General features: G+C 47.1%; 2 protein-coding genes across 2 annotated transcripts in view; one reads left to right on the top strand and one right to left on the bottom strand.

Moving 5' to 3' along the window:
- KLHL4 (kelch like family member 4) overlaps positions 1-18,767 on the top strand; it is an 840,437-nt gene that overhangs the window by 764,566 nt on the left and 57,104 nt on the right. The window lies entirely within an intron of this gene.
- Positions 14,331-15,938, bottom strand: LOC147718854 (uncharacterized). Its single transcript, XM_086966573.1, has one exon. The coding sequence runs from the start codon at positions 15,936-15,938 to the stop codon at positions 14,331-14,333; it is 1,608 nt and encodes a 535-aa protein (XP_086822699.1).

Genomic DNA, 18,767 nt, shown 5'->3' with positions numbered 1-18,767 from the left:
CTTACACACACTCTTCATCACACTTCCCACAAACTCACTTCCGTTATCTGACCACATGACTCTAGGCATTCCATACCGAGGAAAATATTCCTTCAGTAGGATTTTCGCAGTAGACAAAGCAGTATTGTCTTTGAGAGGATAGGCCTCGATCCATCGGGAGAATGCGCAAACCACAACTAAAACGTATTTCAGGTTATTGCATCGCTCCATATGGATGAAGTCCAATTGGATCACCTCAAAAGGACATGAAGGGGGAGCAAAACTGCCAGGAGGAGTTGGGGTTCCTTTGCCAGGATTATACATCATGCACACCATACAATTCTTAACCAGACGTTCAGCACATTTCGTGATACCATCATTCTTCCACACAGGAGACAACAACTTACAAATACCTTTCGCGCTGATATGTGCTAACCCATGCGCCATTGTCACAACGGCCAGCACATACGCATCGGGCAACAACCATCTTTTCTGATCCGACAAATCAATCCAACAACCATTCGCATCCAACTTTCCCGTACTTTCTTTCCACTTTGTCTTTTCAGTCTCGGTGGCCTCATTGTGAATTTCTTTCACACTTTCAATAGTGTCTTCACACATGCTCGACTCTGTAGGCCACCTAACCGAACTCGTCACATACATTCGAGTGCTAAGGTTCCGGGCAGTCTCCTTAGCAATCTCATCCGCAAACGCATTACCACGACCAACATCATCCGTCACCTTACGATGCGCACTACATTTAACAATCGCTACCTGCTTAGGCAACGTCAGTGCATCCAAAAGATCATTCACAAGCTGGCCATGCTGTATCTTCGTACCATGCGACGTCAGAAAACCTCTCTCTCTCCACAATCGTCCAAAGCTATGTGCAACACCAAACGCGTATTGGCTATCGGTAAACACATTCACACGTTTCCCTTTTGCTAACACGCACGCTCTAGTGAGAGCGATCAGCTCTGCAGCTTGGGCAGAATTCTGATTCAACCTTGCAATCTCAACAACAGTATTCAACGTTACAACAGCATAAGCAGTAGTCACATCGCCATTCGGCAACTTAAAACATGACCCATCCACATACAGTGTTCCATCTGGATCTTCCAATGGGGTGTTTTTAAGGTCCACTCGACCTTTTGTTTCCTCCTCTGTCCTCAAGTAACAATCATGTTCTGCTACTTCATCTGACTCTGAGCTAATTGGTAACAAAGTCGCCGGGTTCAGAACATTGCAACGTTTTATCTGGATATGACTTGCCAGCAACGTCAGCTCGTACCCAGACAATCTCGCACTTGTCAAGTGCTGAGTTTTCGTACGATTCAAAAGAGTGTCGACTGCATGCGGAACCATCACCGTAAGCATATTATCCATGACCAGTCCTGCTGATTGTCGGATGGACACCGCAGCTGCCGCTGTTGCTCTCAAACAACTCGGCAATGCTCTAGCTACCGGGTCCAAGGTCGAGGAAAAATATGCACATGGACGTTGTTTACCACCAAAAGGTTGCGTTAGAACACTCAAAGCACAACCTTCCCTCTCGTGAACATATAATGTAAACGGCTTACTGTAGTCAGGAGTACCCAACACAGGAGCCGAACACAATGAATCACGTAATTCAGAAAAACTTTTCTGACATTCTTCCGTCCATGGTAAAGGAGTTGAAACATCCTTGCACGTAAGAGCCACCAATGGTTTCGCTAGCAATGAAAAATTAGGAATCCATTGCCTGCAGTACGACGTGATACCTAGAAAGGCACGCACATCTCTTTGGGTTGTTGGCACAGCCATTAGCGCAATTGCTGCAATCCTCTCTGGGGTCAACCTCCGTCCCTCCTTTGACAATAAGTGACCTAGATAGGTTACTTCTTGACAACAATATTGGAGTTTAGAAGGGGACACCTTATGATTCAACTCACAGAGATGTTGCAGCAACGACACCGTAGCAATTTTGCAAATGTCCTGAGTATCAGCAGCCACCAATAGGTCATCGACGTATTGGATTAAGGCCGCACCAGCCGGCAACCTAAACGCATCCAGTTGACCCTTCAAGGCTTGACTGTAAATCGATGGACTTTCACAGTAGCCCTGAGGAGCGCGTTTAAACCGGAAGCTGCGTCCACCGAGAGAGAAACCGAAAAGGTCTCTACTCTCCTCGGCAATCGGGATGCTGAAGAACGCATTCTTCAAGTCAATCACCGAGAACCACGATGCAGAAGCTGGAATCAGAGTCAGTAGCGCCGTGATGTCAGGCACAACGGGGAATTGAGGAACCACAATTTTATTCACCTCCCGTAAATCGATAACAAAGCGATAAACAGGCGGTTTTGAAGGATCAGTACGTTTAAGAATGGGCAGTACAGGGCTGTTGCACACGTTTCCCCGAGTCTCTTCAATAACGTCTTTCTCGATCAGATCATAAATGATCGCTAACAATGCTCGTTCACCATCAAGGGAGATACGGTACTGGGGAATACGTGGCAATCGCACATTAGATTTCAACTGAACAACATAAGGGGAGATGTCAAGCAGGCTCACATCATTGGGACCTGTTGCCCACAAAGACGCAGGAAGAGAACGCAATTCCGGTGGAAGCTTATCGAGAGACAAGTACATAGGAGAGACAAACCCTCTCTCCTAACGTAAGCTTTACACCCGCAGGAGAACAATACAAAGTTGCATACAAACGTTTAAGCAAATCCAGGCCCAAAAGATTTTCACCACAACCAGTAGTCAAAATCAACGGAGCTTGAAGCTCACGTGGCCCAATTGTAAGGGGCAAAGGGCACGAAACTGGATTGCTAACGGGGGCGCCAGAGAATCCAACGGAAACATTCGTTAAGCCAGACAAAGGTGCGCCAGGGAGTTTCGAATGCTTAATAGAACTTTTCGCTGCACCAGTGTCCAACAGAAAAGGCTCAACGACGCCCGATGTAGCAACTGCGACGTAAGGCCCTCTCTGATCAACCGGAACTGATACCACTCCCTCTCCTTGTCTTTGGCTGTCCTAGTAATTACTGTCGTCAGTTCCCTGATCGACGTAATAATCGTCTACATTGTACTGCGCAGATCGTCCTTGCGATGATCCACTTTGATCGAAACAGTTATTAGAATTAGAGGAGTTATCAGAACGATCATTCTGAGCACCACGACCCCTACCACGTGATACCTGATGCGAACCACCACGACCTCCTTTGGATGAATTACCACTATTGCGATCATTCAGAACAGGGCAATTGAATTTAATGTGTCCCTCCTGTCTACAATAAGCACATTGATTGTACCCTAACGATGATCTTTGGGAGGAGGAGTCATTACGCGGCTGCGATCGATTCGATTGCGACTGCGATCTATTCTGTTGGGATGCATTCTGATTTGAACGCGGAGGATACGCTTGTTGCAGCAGCACTTTAGTTTTGAGCTCTTTCGTCTTTTTATCAGCACGGTCGTTCTCCTCTTTCTCTCTATTCTCATAATATTGTGCTGTAGCCAATATCTGAGCTGAGGTAGAAACGGCCCATGCACTTTCTGAATTCTTTAATTTATTGCTCAAATCGGGCAATAAGTTCGAAACAAATTTATCCACAAACAATCGCTGACCACCCTCGGTACCCACATCCTGTCCACTATGGTCAATGAATGCTTCCTCGAACCTCGTAAAGAAGTCGGAGACGCTCTCGTCCTTCTTTTGCTTACAAGCTGACAATTTGTCCCAGTTCACCCTCATAGCTGGCATAAGAGTTTTCATTAACGTTATTATTCTTTGAGGAAGAAGTAATCATCTGCTCAGGTTTAGCTCCACCAGTTTGTAAAGCATCCGACGCTACAATGGCAGCCCAATCACCACCTAATTCATTCGGATGATTTTCCTGCCGAATCTTAGCCCATACCGGTTGCGGTACGACATTGCCGAACAACATATCGATATCGGCAAGATTCATTATCGTAGCATCTACGAGCTGCGATAATTCTTTGTAATACCCTGTAGGATTTTTGCGAGGGTCAGGCAAAGATTGCTTCACCTGTAACACTTCCGAGCGTTTCCATGGGAGATGTATCCATACTCTCTGGAAGTGAGAGTATGGATACATCTCCCATGGAAACGCTGTTGAGCGGTTGCTATCTTTTCGTCCCACTCCGATGGATACATCTCCCATGGAAACGCTGTTGAGCGGTTGCTATCTTTTCGTCCCACTCCGATACCCCAAGCCTTGTTTGTTGAGGATGTTGAAAGGCAATCAGATGAGTCTGGTCAATTTCCTATGCGAGAAGTTCCACCCGTATGGATGCCAGCTGATTCTAATGCTCACCCTCCGACATTGGCGCCAATGTCGGAGGGTGAGCATTAGAATCAGGAACAGTCGGAAGAACGGGTGCAGGTTGAGGAACAGGCAAAGGAAGAATAGGTGGAAGGATAGGCACAGCAGGAACCACAGGAGCTGCGGCACCCTGTACATACGGAGGTGGCGACTTCATAAGATAAGACATTAAAGGATCCTCAACTGCCTCTTCCTTCTTTTCCGACTCCGTAGGCAAAGTAGGATAACATTTATCTACGGTCATACGCTGTAGTCTATCAAACACTTCCTTTTCCTTAACCTCCTTATCACGCTGAAATTGCTCTGCTTTCTTCACTATGGTAGCAACATTATCTCGCTGATTTCGTTTAGTCTGTCTGATTTCTTTCTGTCGGGCTTCTTTACGCCACAACCGAAAGGCATCAAACATGGCCGGCCTTGACTTTCTTTCGAACAATTTAGCCTCTAGATTATCTAAGATCGGGGTCTCAAAGCTACCATGAGGTGGCCAACGAAGGTCACCGTCCTTCTTCGTATATCGGATCCAGTATTCATTAAAAGTAATCGGGCCTAGCCCATGTTTACTGTACAGTTCATAAGTGGGAGTTCCAACCGGAGGTATCGGACACGAGTCCTCCAGTCGGGAATCCATACCACAAGGTCTGAAGCAACTAAACAAAGTACTGCGACCAGGCATCTTGCACACTAGCCGAGTTTCACAAACTTCAAGGGTTACGGGATTTACCAAGTCCCAGCAAAGAACAAAACCCTCGGTTTTTGGCGGCTGCAGTCGTCAAACAACACAACAAAGTACCAAGAACTACAAATGCAATGGAACCATGCAACCACTAAGCAACCACAACCAAGAACTCTGGGAGCGACCCACAAATACTTAACTCAAAGATCGATGGCGTCACCAGGAAGGCCCGTCAATCGTCTCGCTCTACCAAGGTCTACGCCAGGGGCCAAAACAGGTCTACAGTCAGGGCAGCAGTCCGTCGCAGCCGTCAGGAGGCGGGAATCTTCGCGGGAAAAGACTTCGGGCCACTTATTTCGACAACAGGATCGATGAAGCGGGGTGCACCTTCCCTCGGAGATTTCACACGAAGTTCCTCACGATCATCGGGCTTGGACCGGTACCACTGATGCAGCCCCACGTGGGGCGCCAACTGAAGGACTGGGTTATTTAGAACCCAGCGGTGCCAGGGCACAACACCTGAAACCTTCGTGGGTAACCTGCTCCGGCGTACGAATCACAGAGACACGGGACACTTCCTTCGACGTCAAAGATTCAAGGTTTATTTGTGCGAGTCCAAAACACCACTTACAATTGTCACGGAACCTCAGCGCACAGACACCAGGCGGTTTCATGGGGCTAGCAGCAAAAAAGGCGACGATGGAAGCGTTATTACTCATAGGCTTGCCGAAACAGATGGGTTTTCAGGAGTTTCTTAAATGAGGCGTAGCTAGGAGTAAGTCTGAGTTCGCTCAGGAGTGAATTCCATAGCCTGGGGCCCAAGAGCGAAAAACGGAGGCCAACATGTTTTTTCCGCTTAAAAGCCCGGATGATAAGCAGGTTACGGTGAGATGAGCGAAGATCGCGGGAGGGGGCATACCGATGGATCCTAGAGGCGATAAAGGCAGGGTCCTGATCAGACAGTGCCTTAAAGATGGTACAGCCAAGTTTGAAAATGCAGCGTTTGTCCACCGAGAGCCAGTGAAGGTTCCTCAGCAACAGGGAAACATGTTGGAATTTGGGTTGATGAAAAACGAGCCAGGCTGCTTGATTTTGCACCAGTTGCAGACGGTGGAGCTGGTAGGCTGGAATGCCAACATAGAGAGCGTTGGCGTAGTCAATACGGGAAGTGACCAGGGCCATGATGACAAGTGAAAGAGCCTCCGTAGTCAGGAACCTACATATTTTACGAATTCTGCATAGATGGAAAAAGCAAGAGGAAGTGACAGCATTGATCTGAGGTTTCATTGATAGATCTTTACAAATGATGACGCCGAGACTCTTAATGGAGTCTGCCGGTAGGGGGGGAGTGCCCAAAGAGGATGGCCAGAAGCTAGAATTCCAAGGGTTAGCAGGCCCACCAGTTAAGACAAGCTCTGTTTTGTCTGGATTGAGTTTCAGCTGGCTATGGTACATCCATTCACTAATAGAGAGCATGGTAGATTGAAAGTTAGTGCAGGATGCAGTGGTGGAATCAAGATTGAATACCAGCTGAAGGTCATCGGCATAGTTAAAGATAGTAACCGGGCTATTGCGAAGGGAAACGATCAAAGGTTGCATGTATATATTGAACAGGAGGGGCGATAAGGCGGAGCCCTGAGGGAATCCGCAAGTCAGACTGATTTGTGATGCCAAAAAGATAGACAAATGAACCACCTGGGAGCGCTGATATAAAAAAGATCTGATCCACTTAAGCACCAAGCCCTGAATACCGGCACTGTTGACACGGTCGATCAGGAGTTCATGATCGACCGTGTCAAAAGCTGCCGATAAATCCAAAAGCACAAGTGCCTGAAAGATATTATTATCAGCTCCTTTCCTGAGCTCGTCCATCACAGCCAAGATGACTGACTCAGTAGAATGAGCTTGCCTAAATCCCGCCTGCTGAGAATCAAGGAACTGGGAATTCTCAATAAATAAGCTTAGGCAGTTAGTAACATGGGCCTCTAAGATTTTACCAAGGTAGGGAAGCAGAGAGATAGGTAGGAAATTACTTATTACCGAGGGGTCAGCATTGGGCTTTTTCAGGATGGGGACAACTGCGGCACGTTTGAAGGAATCTGGGACAATGCCTGTAGCTAGGGATTTATTATGGAGTGCAAGTGGAGGATCAGGACAGGCAAGAAAAGCCTCCTTAAGGATCTGGGGAGGGCAACAGTCATTAGGCAAGCCGGAACTCACTTTATTCAGTAAGGCCAAAAAATCTTTTTTGGAAATTAAGGGAAAAGAGTCCAGTGAGAGAGAGTTCTTGCAAGGTAAGACCAGAGCGGTAGGGGAGGAAGGAGTGGGGATAATATTTTTAATAACAGCAATTTTGTTGATAAAGTAGGAATTAAGTGAGTCACAGAGTATTTGTGAGGGGGCAGATTGAATGATCACCCGATCCGGTTGTGTGAGTTAATTGACGATGGCAAAGATGTCTTTCACCTTAGAAGCAGAGTCTATGATTCTTTGTGAGAAGTAGTCTGTTTTGGCCTGGAGGATAGAAGTTTTGTATTGTTTCAGCAAGGCGACATATATGGATTTCTCATCAGGGGCATATGTACGCCGCCAGCGGCGCTCCGCCTGGCGGAGGGCCAGTTTATCCTTCTTTAATTGTTCCGAAAACCAACGTTGGGCGTCATGAGGACGTTTGACTTTTATTTTTTTTCCATGGTGCTGATTCTAACTATTGTTCACGGCAAGAAGCCTGGCAGGCAATAGAGGCCTGGTCACTGGGGACAGAAGTAACCAGTAAAGAATGGAATTCTTCCATATTAGCCAGTTTCCAATTTTGAGCTGAGAGATTACTGACAGGAGGCGGAAGAGCAAGGGAAACGTGAGGCAGAGTGAAGGAAATAAAGGAATGGTCGGACCAAAGACAGGGGGAAATTAAAGGGGAAGTGATGTCAATGTTTGAGGTCCAAACTTGGTCCAAAATGTGTCCCTTGGTATGAGTGGCTACGTGAACGTGTTGAGAGCAGTTCATACCCAGAAGGAGGTTTGAAAATTCCACTGAGAAGTTACTTTGTCCGTGGGCCAATAGTTAAAGTCTCCAATGATGATAATCCTGGCATGGCTAATTACCAGTTGGGAGATTAGGTCGCCAAAGAGCTGGGGGAACAAAGGCATGTGATTGGGGGGACGATAGAAAAGGGCACAAACAAAAGAGGACTTCGGGGAAGAAAATGTCAGAATAAGACTGTCAACCATTTCTAAGATAGTGAATTTGTATTGTTGGCGAATAATGGCTGCAACCCCACCACCCGATTTACCCTGCAGCCGATTAGTATGAAGTATGTAATACCCAGTGGGGATTGCTGCTAGGATTTCAGGGGAGAAGTCATCCATCAGCCAGGTGTCTGACAGGAGAAGAATATCGGTGTTGTTAGCGTCTAGCAGCTGAAAAATCTCAAGTTGGTACTTCAGCATCGAGCGAGTGTTCAGGTAAGTGATGACAAGAGAGTCGGTATCCAGAGATTTAGGGTCAGAGGGCAGCTGGGAGTGCTCATGGGACTGATAGGGAACACAGGGAACATGTGGAACTGAGGGAACACTACAGGGAGCTAGTATACCACATTTCATGGCGGCCCTCTTAACGCTAGGGTTCATAGGCCCATTGTGCTGTAGCTTATAGAGGTCAGAGGAGGTGTAGGTGATCAGAAGGGCATTATGACTGGCCCCTGGTCCCAGCTGGGCGCGGACGGGCGCAGACGGGCTTGCCTTTGGTGCGCCTTCGGCGCGCCAGCACCCGTCCGCTGCGCCTCCTTCTGATCTCCATCTTAATTAGTCCTAATGAGGGAAGGAACTAGCGCGCTAACCTGCGAAAGTTCTGGAGCAGGCAGGAAGTTGCTCAAGTTGTGGCGCTCACAGTAAGATCCTCCGCTCAATGGGCACTTTGCCGCGGCGGAACGGGGTCAGGAGCGGATTATGCAAAAGATGCCAGGTAAATGAATTAAAAATACAGAAGAGTCACACAGTTTAAAAAATATCAATTATTATTTAGGCAAAGATATCACTTCGAGAATTGGTGGAGAGCTATGCGCACGTCATGCGGCCAAAATCGCAGCATTCGGATCTATTTGTGCCATTACATCTTTCATATATTTCCTTAAACCTTTTCTCCTCTGGTCATGCTGTTTCTGCCACTAACTGATTGAACATAGTCAGGTAAGTTACCAAATCATTCCTCCCTTGTTTCAGGTCTAATAATTCCCTGTGAGTACTGAACGTAGTAGCCCTTCTATCATATATTTTCTCAAATTCGGCCCTGAAAGCCAACCAGTCTAATAATACCAGGTCATTATTTCAAACTAAAGGAACGGCCCAATTGGAGGCGTCACCCACCAAATATGAAATTGCAAAGGCTTCCTTGGAATGAATATTTAGGAAAAAGGCAGGTATACATGAGAAATGTAGCATGATCTGTGTGAGAAACACCTGAATCTTCAGAGGGTCCCCAGCATATCTCTCTGGACTTGCCAGTGGTATGGGGGGGTGGCACGGTAACCTGTATTTGTAAGGTAGCAGGGGAAGCATCAAAAGGGTTCCTGGACATTTTGTCTATCTTCTCTCCTAATGCAGCGGTTTCCATCCTGGAAGATGCCAGTTCCTGTTGAACCAAGACTAACACCTGAAGGACATCTTCCATGATTGCCCTGACTTGATACACCTGGATCAGGCGGAGTACAATTCGTGGGTGCGTAATTCTGTCAGGTTACACTCTGCAGAATCCAGTTGCAGCAAGAAAGGGTCCACCTTCTGATATCACTAACACTCTAATATGACCACAGAGTATTCAAACGATCAGGTGAGGTAAAGGAGAGGGAAGGAACAGCGGGGAAAAGGAACCAGTAACAACAAAGAGCAAATATATAAACACTGTATGTTAAAAAGGCTACTCTCATAAATTTGCACTACAAACTTTCTATACCTTGCTTCGTAAACAGCAGTTCCTCTAATCTTAAACCACTGGGGTATCACTCTGGATATGTACTGTACCTATAATATAGAATTTCCACATATTAGTACACGCTGTTCCAAATAAAAGTTATGATGAAGTTCCTTTGGCATGTCTATGCCCAAGTCCCATTGTACAAATAAAACCAATGTCTAAGAGAAACAATATGGCTCCTGAAAGTACCCCAGGCACGGTAAGGAGTGTCACCACTGCGTTCCACTTTGGTACTTGATAACAAGATCACTGAACTTCTGTTTATAAACCCAGACACGGCAATGAGTGGTATATAACCACTGCGTTCCGATCTGGTATCTGGTATGAAATAGCTCCGAACTCCGCCGAGCTAATATTGCCAAAAACTGGTGCACTCTAGAAACGGAAATGCGTGGTTACTTTACCACTACATTCTGCTCTGTAATTACAAAGGAGCTCCGGTCACCGATGAGCTAAGGAAGTCACTAATCACCTGAGAATGGCGTGTTCACAGAAATCCTCTCAGTGACACGCTGTGCTTTACTCACCATTCTGAAGACTCCAAAATATCACAGTGCAGGACCATGGAGCAGGAGTTCTGCCTCAAATGAAAACTCCAAGTCACGGCTGGAGTTTACAAATATCCAGGAACAACCACACCAGAAGGAAAATAACCCCAAGAATCTAGAGCGGCTTCCGACCACCACGGAACTCTCTCTCTCGACCGAGAGAGAGAAAGTCAAAAATCAATAATTTACGCACACCCTCCGGCGTGCGTCGGTCCTTAATGTATCCCCTTCCAGTTACCAGGCATCATGGGATGTGTAGTTTTTGGATCGGTACGGTAGGCGCCGCTCTGATCATTTCCTGACAGTTCCTTTCTAGAATTGTTTCCAATGGGGCCATTTTCTCCTGTAACATAATTTACCCAGGGCCTAGTGATTTGTCTGGGTCAACCTCCTTATCCTATATCCTCCCCCCATTGGTAGGCAGATACATGGGTTGGCGTGTGTAGCACTTAGGATGAGTGTAGCGCAGTGTAGAAGCAGACCAAGACAAATGAGATGCCTTATTTTGTCAGGATTTATTCAGAGTCAAAGGAGTATATATTCCAAACTAAACAAGGCAATTCTGGGAGAAGTAGTTCAAGTCCAAACTAAACAAGGGAATTCTGGGAGATGTAGTTCAAGTCCAAAGGAAATGTAGAATTAGGAATACAACTTTGTCCCACTCTGTTCTCCTCCTCAGGTTTCCAACCAAAACGGAGTTCCCTGGTTTTCAGGCTTGACAGGACTCCTCGGATACCGTAAAACAAAACAGAAACAAGAACGGTTGTCAGGTGTGGGGTTTTTACGTGTTATATCAGCGCAGGAAGCAAGGGAAGTGAGGGTAAGCTGTTCACCAGAACCTTCACCATTGTGCGTGCAGCTCTTTAAACGGTCCTTTTGTGCCCCGTTCTCTATGCACAGTATCAGCACCAACTACTCGGTTCCACCCGGTTTCCCCCCTCCTTTCCCGTCCTCCGGTCCCCGACCCCAAGACAGTTGAATTTTGCCTCGTACCTTGTGCAGCCACGACCCCCGGTTGCCGTGGCTGGCGTGCTCGCGTTGCCAAGTAGGGTCTGGCTGCCCTTCTGTTCCGGCGCTCAGCTCCTCAGCGTCGCAGGAGTCTTCGGCCATTGTTGTCCTCTTCCCGGTGGCAGGCTCCGTCCCTCCATTCTCCGACGGCGAAATAAAGAAGGTCCTCACGGGTGTCTCCTCTTGGCTTCCGATCCGTGGTCCCCATGAATGACGTTCTTCCTCGGCGTCTTCCTTTTTTAGAACGCTGGAACCACGTGACTCCACCAGCGAAGTGGCCCAGGCACAGGAATTAAAGGGGCCGCAGTCTTCATTGTCGTTCTGCGAACAGAGAATGGGAGAGCAATGAGGGGAAAAGTGCCCCGAGGGGGCATCCATAGAGTCTGTATCGTCACACACCCCTACCCCAGTTTGTTCACGTTCGGGGAACATAGGAAGGCGGGAAAGAAAGTCAGCGTTTCCATTGTCAATTCCCTTCCGATGCACCACCTCAAAAAAAAAAGGCTGGAGGGAGAGGAACCATCTCAAGATTCGTGGATTGTTGCCTTTGTTGCGGCTCATCCATTGCAAGGGGGCATGATCGGTGTAAAGGACGAAATGGGCCCCCTCCAGATAGTAACGTAATTTCTCAATCGCCCACTTAATGGCCAGGCACTCTTTTTCTATGATAGAATATTTCTGCTCCCGAGGAAAGAGTTTTCTGCTGATGAAAAGAACGGGATTCTCAGTGCTATCAGATGACATTTGGGACAATACCGCCCCTAATCCATGTTCAGAAGCGTCTATATGTAACAGGAAAGGTTTCGAGAAATTAGGAGATCTCAAAATGGGGGCAGAGGATATGACCTTTTTCAGATTCACAAATGCAGCTATGGTGCCTTCACTGGGGTTTTGGAAGTCTTTGTTTTTAACATTTTTCTGTAGTAGGTCAGTCAGGGGAGTAGCCAGTTCAGAATATTGTGGAATGAAATGTCTGTAATATCCCAGGAGCTCCAGGAAAGCCCTAACCTCTTTCTTGGTCGAAGGGAAAGGGGCTCCTGTTATTGCCTTCACCTTTTCAGACTGTGGTTCGATAACACCGTTTCCCAGAAGGAACCCAAGATATTTCACTTTCCTAAAGCCTGCTCTGGATTTTTTGCTTTATGTGCAACCCCGCCGCTTGTAGGGACTTAAGAACCTGAGTACAATGCTGTAAATGTGTTTCCCAGTCTGGACTAAATATGACAATGTCATCAAGGTATGCGGAGGAATACTCCTGATGTTGTTGTAACACCTTGTTCATAAGGCGTTGGAACGTTGCAGGTGCCCCGTGTAACCCAAAGGGTAAGACAGTAAACTCATACAGGCCTGTTGGTGTAACAAAGGCAGTCTTTTCCTGATCTTCTGGCTTGAGGGGTACCTGCCAATAGCCTTTTGTGAGGTCAAGGGTTGTAATGTACTGAGCGTCCCCCAATCACTCTATTAACTCGTCGACTCTAGGGATTGGATATGAGTCACACTTTGAAATAGAGTTGACCGCGCGGAAATCAATGCAAAAACGAACTGACCCATCCGGTTTCGGCACTAGGACTATAGGAGAGGACCAATCGCTTTTGGAGGGCTTTATGACTCCTAAGTCTAGCATGCTCTTAACCTCTTCCTCAATGGCCTGTCTCCTGGCAGCTGGAATGCGATATGGTTTTTGTTTTACTATTTTTCCAACCTGTGTGTTTATGGTATGCTCAGCTAACCTTGTTTTTCCAGGTAGGTTAGAAAAAAGATGGTAAATGGGTTGTAGGGTCTCCTGAAGGGTTCTGTCTTGTTCTTCCGTTAAATCAGGATTGACAACTAACTCCTTCAGGGTGGTTTCACCCTGGGACAGGGTTCCTACATGTTGTACATTTTGAGGGGGGGGGGGGGCTAACCATTTTTTCAAGAGATTTATATGATACAGTTGGGTCTTTCTGGGTTTGATCTGTACTCTATATGAAGTTAAACCCACTTTCTCTGTGATTTTATACGGGCCCTGCCACCCAGATCGTGGTTTCCCTAGGTTGGACGGTAACAGGACCAACACCCAATCTCCTACGTTGAGGTGGCGCCACTTCTTTCCCTTGTCATATAGGGCTTGTTGTTGTCTCTGGGCTTTCTCTAGGTTGGATTCAGCGAATTCCCTTAATTTGTGGAGTCGGGAGTGGAGACTCTGGGTATACTCAAGAAATTTTTTAGTATCTTCTTCTTTCTCTTGTTCCCACACTTCCTTTGTAATCTCCAAAAGACTCCTTGGCTCCCTTCCGTAGAGGAGCTGAAATGGGGAACACCCTAGACTAGCTTGTACCTGGCTCCGGATTACTTACAAAGCAAGAGGAAGTAGCTGGTCCCATTCTTTGCCCTCAACAGTTAGGAGTTTCTTCAATGTTAATTTCAAAGTGGCGTTGTAACGCTCAGAGTCCATCCATCTGGGGATGATATACTGATGTTTTGATGTGGGAAATGTCTAAAGACTTACAGATTTGTCCCATCAACTTAGAAACAAAGGGAGTGCCCTGGTCAGTCAGTATCTCCCGAGGGAAACCAACTCGTGAAAAAGCTCCAAGAGCTTCTCAGAAATGTTTCGGGTTGTGGGAGTGCGCAGAGGAAAGGCTTCAGGGTATCGTGTGGCATAGTCAACCACAACCAAAGCGTAGAGGTGTCCCTTCTTGGTACGTGGTAATGGACCAATTAGATCCATACTGATTCTTTCAAATGGATTTCCCACAATTGGTAACGGTTGTAACAGGACAGCGGGTGGCTTGCCAGGATTCTTTTTTTGGCACACCTCGCACTCTTGGCAGAATCTAGTGACTTGGGAAAATATACCAGGCCAATAAAAATGTTGCAACAACATCTGCATCGTCTTTTGGGCCCCTCTGTGCCCTGCGAGCAAATGCGAATGAGCAAAGAAAAGAACCTTTTTCCCGAAATGCTTGAGGCACTAACAATTGGGGAGTATCCCCTTGTTTCCCTATGCGATATAACAATTCGTTTTTTATGTGAAAAGAGGGAAAGCTATTGGGTGTTTGTTGCACTTGAGTCCATGCTGCTTGTAAGGTTGGGTCATTTTTCTGAGCGTATCTGAAGCTCCGGTCGGTCACCCATAGAGCTTGGGTTAGAAGAGTAGGTTGTGTTCTGCAGGTGGGAGGGATGTTCTGTAACTCATTTCGTAGCATGTTAAGAAATGAGGGATTGTCTTGCCCTATTGTCATTTCCTCCGGTAGACTAGGAACAACCCCAAGCCTAATCTTTATGGTTTGACCTTGGGGAAGGACAACAGGGACTTTGATAACAGGATACACCTTTACATCCCCATGAACACACCTAATCGGTACAGAGTCTTCCACCTCTTCAGGGAGTGGTAATACAATGGACTGAAGAATGACTGACTGTTTGCACCCCGAATCTAGCAATGCCCTCACCTGCACACCCTTGACCTGGACACTTACGTGAAAACTTGGTCCGAGTTCCGCAGAATATAGGATGGAACGGGGTATGCATCCGATGTCCATCGGTTCTTCAGGAGGTTTCTTCCTGGGACAGTTACGTGCTATATGACCCCACTCTCCACATTCAAAACACTGGGGGTTGCGTAGGGGAGGTGGCTCTAACCGGGGTGTTCTTGGTTTTACCGTTTCTAGTGGGGGTTTCAGTGGTTTCTTTTCAGGTCGTACAGGACCACTCCCTGGTTTTGAGGGCTTTTCAGAGTCCCAAGGTAAGGCCCTAGGTTGCGCCCTATAAAACGTGGTGGCCATTTCTACCGCCTGTTCAGGACTCAAATGTTTGTGTTGTTTCAACCATCTTTGAATGGGGTATGGCAAGGCCTCTAGGAATTGCTCTAAATCAATCATGTCCATGATTTCATCCTTTGTTTGGGAATGTGGTCTTAGCCATTTGTCCGCTGCTGCCTTTAGCTTAAAATATAGGATTTTGGGATTATCTGATGTGGTGCCGCTTTCTTTCCTGAACCGTATCCTATATGCCTCTGCATCCAGGCCCATATGGTCCAGTATCAAGGCTTTAATTTCTGTATAGGAAGTATTGCCATTAGGGTTAGCTACTTGGTAGGCAGCTTGCGCTTCTCCGGTAAGAAGTGGGGCTAGGAAAAAAGGCCACTTATCTTCAGGCCATCCAGACGCTCTTGCCGCCCTTTCGAAGTTAAGAAGGAAGGCATCGGGGTCCTCTCCGGTCGCATACCTCTGGAGAGACACGTTTGGCCCAGTCCCTGCCCTTATCTGGAGTTGTGTTGTTAACTCCCTTCTATCATATGCTACTTTTTGCATTTGGTCTGCATGGTTAGCCATACTATCTCTCATGAGTTCTCGGTCTGCTTGGGCAGAAGTCATCTGCTTTTCTACTGCCCATTCTAACTTCTCCTGACCTCGTATTAACTGTTGGATGAGGTTTTCCATGGTGAGGCGACAATATCCCACTTCTGACACCACGTGTAGCGCAGTGTAGAAGCAGACCAAGACAAATGAGATGCCTTATATTGTCAGGATTTATTCAGAGTCAAAGGAGTATATATTCCAAACTAAACAAGGGAATTCTGGGAGAAGTAGTTCAAGTCCAAGCTAAACAAGGGAATTCTGGGAGATGTAGTTCAAGTCCAAAGGAAATGTAGGATGAGGAATACAACTTTGTCCCACTCTGTTCTCCTCCTCAGGTTTCCAACCAAAACGGAGTACCCTGGTTTTCAGGCTTGACAGGCCTCCTCGGATACCGTAAAACAAAACAGAAACAAGAACGGTTGTCAGGTGTGGGGTTTTTACGTGTTAAATCAGCGCAGGAAGCAAGGGAAGTGAGGGGAAGCTGTTCACCAGAACCTTCACCAGTGTGCGTGTAGCTCTTTAAACGGTCCTTTTGTGCCCCGTTCTCTATGCACATTATCAGCGCCAACTACTCGGTTCCACCCGGTTTCCCCCCTCCTATCCCGTCCTCTGGTCCCCGACCCCAAGACAGTTGAATTTTCTCTCGTACCTTGTGCAGCCACGACCCCCGGTGGCCGTGGCTGGCGTGCTCGCGTTGCCAGGTAGGGTCTGGCTGCCCTTCTGTTCCGGCGCTCAGCTCCTCAGCGTCGCAGGTGTCTTCGGCCGTTGTTGTCCTCTTCCCGGTGGCAAGCTCCGTCCCTCCGTTCACCGACGGCGAAATAAAGAAGGTCCTCACCGGTGTCTCCTCTTGGCTTCCGATCCATGGTCCCCATGAACGACGTTCTTCCTCGGCGTCTTCCTTTTTTAGAACGCTGGAACCACATGACTCCACCAGCGAAGTGGCCCAGGCACAGGAATTAAAGGGGCCGCAGTCTTCATTGTCATTCTGCGAACAGAGAATGGGAGAACAATGAGGGGAAAAGTGCCTCGAGGGGGCATCCATAGAGTCTGTATTGTCACAATGAGGTAGCCCAGTTAGCTAAGCGGGACAGACAAAGGTGAACCTAGTTTACCCAGGAGATTAAGAGATGGAATCTAAAACCCACATGCATGCAAATACTTCAAATATAGACAGTGGGCCACTATTAATGGGCAATGGGTGGAGCCTGCGTGAGACACAGAAGCCAGCATTACTACTGTCAAGTCTCAGTTGCTGTCTGTAGAGCAGGTCCTACCGGACACATTCCACCAAGTTGTAGTCACTGACAATTGAGAGAGTCATCTACTGGTGGCTCTGGTTCCCTGAGTGGTGTGGGGTCTCAGGTTCTCTGGAAGCTTCTGTAAGCCCTGTCATGCCTGTTCATTTTTTGTTTGGCAACAGCCTGGAGTACACTGCCTCGAGGGAGGTATAGATCCGATCACACTTTTAGATATTGGGATTACCTTAGTGGGTCTGCATGACCACAAGGTCCTTGGCTACCTGTCAAGGGAGTTAAGGTCATCTGGAGCCTGGAACAATGGCCCAGACAAGTGCCAAGGAGAAGGGCAACGGGCTTGGGAAACCAACCCCTGAAGTTCCCATTGTAGAAGTTGATGGGGTCCCTGTGAAGGATGCTCTGAGCCAACCAACGATGACCCAGATGACCTACCTGAGCTTGCTGACTGGCAGGTTGAGGGTCTGCCCACCAAGAAGGAATTCTGCTGAGCACAGAAAGTGTGTCCCACTCTTGAGGGATTGAGCTGACAGGCCTTAGCCCATGCAGCAGTTGAAGTCTCTGCGGACCACCTAATCTACTGGGAGAATGATCGCCTTTATATCAAACCTAAAGCTCCTGGTGCTGAGGCAGTCCATGTTCTGCTGATCCCCCTGGTTTACAGGACCTTCCTACTAGGTTTGGCCCGTGACATCCCCTCGCTGGACATTTAGGGCGCGACAAAACCTTTGCAGGCTTGTCTTCCACTTTTATTGGCTCCGAATGAAGACAACCTCAAAGGCATTTTTCAGGTCATGTCCAACTGCCAAGCCAGTGGGAAACCGGGAAAAATGAAAAGCTCCACTGATCCCATTAGCAGTTGTTGGCACCCCATTTGAAAGGTTGGGCATTGACAGCTGGATCTTTGGACCCAAGACAGCCTTAGTAAACAGGTCTGTTCTGGTCTTGCTGAGCAATACCACCCCCTTCCCAGAGCCCATTTTTCTGAGGTCACTGACTGCCCCTGTCGTGGCTAAAGCACCGATGGGGATCTTTACCCATTTTGAGCTCCCAAAGAAGGTAGAGTCTGGAAGAGGCACAAACTTCATGTCTGTGTGTATAAAGACCATGTGAGATCAGTGTGGTGTAACTTGCAAGTATACCCCATCCTATCAACACCAAACCAGTGGTTATGTAGAAATTTAACAACTATAACCCATGCATATCAAACACAGTTTCTAGAGTATAGATAGATCCCACCCTCGGACAACGTTGGCGATCTTTGGAGATTATAGAATGCATGAAAAGGTTTGAAGTATAGGTTTTCCCTGGCATGTCAAACGAGACCAAATGCTACCCTTACTTGAAGCTGCTGGAGGGAAAGTAAGGATTTTATAACCAGACAGAGTGAGAACTTTGTTTAAGGGAGACTTTAAAGTGCTCAATATTATTATGACTGCACAAAACTATCCGTATGAAATTCAGACTTAAAAACAATGATGATTTTGAATTGTTTTCAGTTGAAAGTTTAAGATTACTTGGTTTCTGTTCTAAAATGTTTAGGTATAATTTGTTTCCAAAAACCTAATCTAGGTGTCATCCTGGTCTTTGTAGGTCAAAAGAAGGGATGCATGGTGGGCTGGGTCATTTAGAATCCAAAATAAGATGTAAGCATTGC

Source organism: Lissotriton vulgaris, chromosome 4_1 (assembly GCF_964263255.1).
Source record: "Lissotriton vulgaris chromosome 4_1, aLisVul1.2, whole genome shotgun sequence".
NCBI lineage: Eukaryota > Metazoa > Chordata > Amphibia > Caudata > Salamandridae > Lissotriton > Lissotriton vulgaris.
The sequence above is the reverse complement of the archived record's forward strand: the minus strand, read 5'-3'. Positions and strand labels throughout refer to the sequence as shown.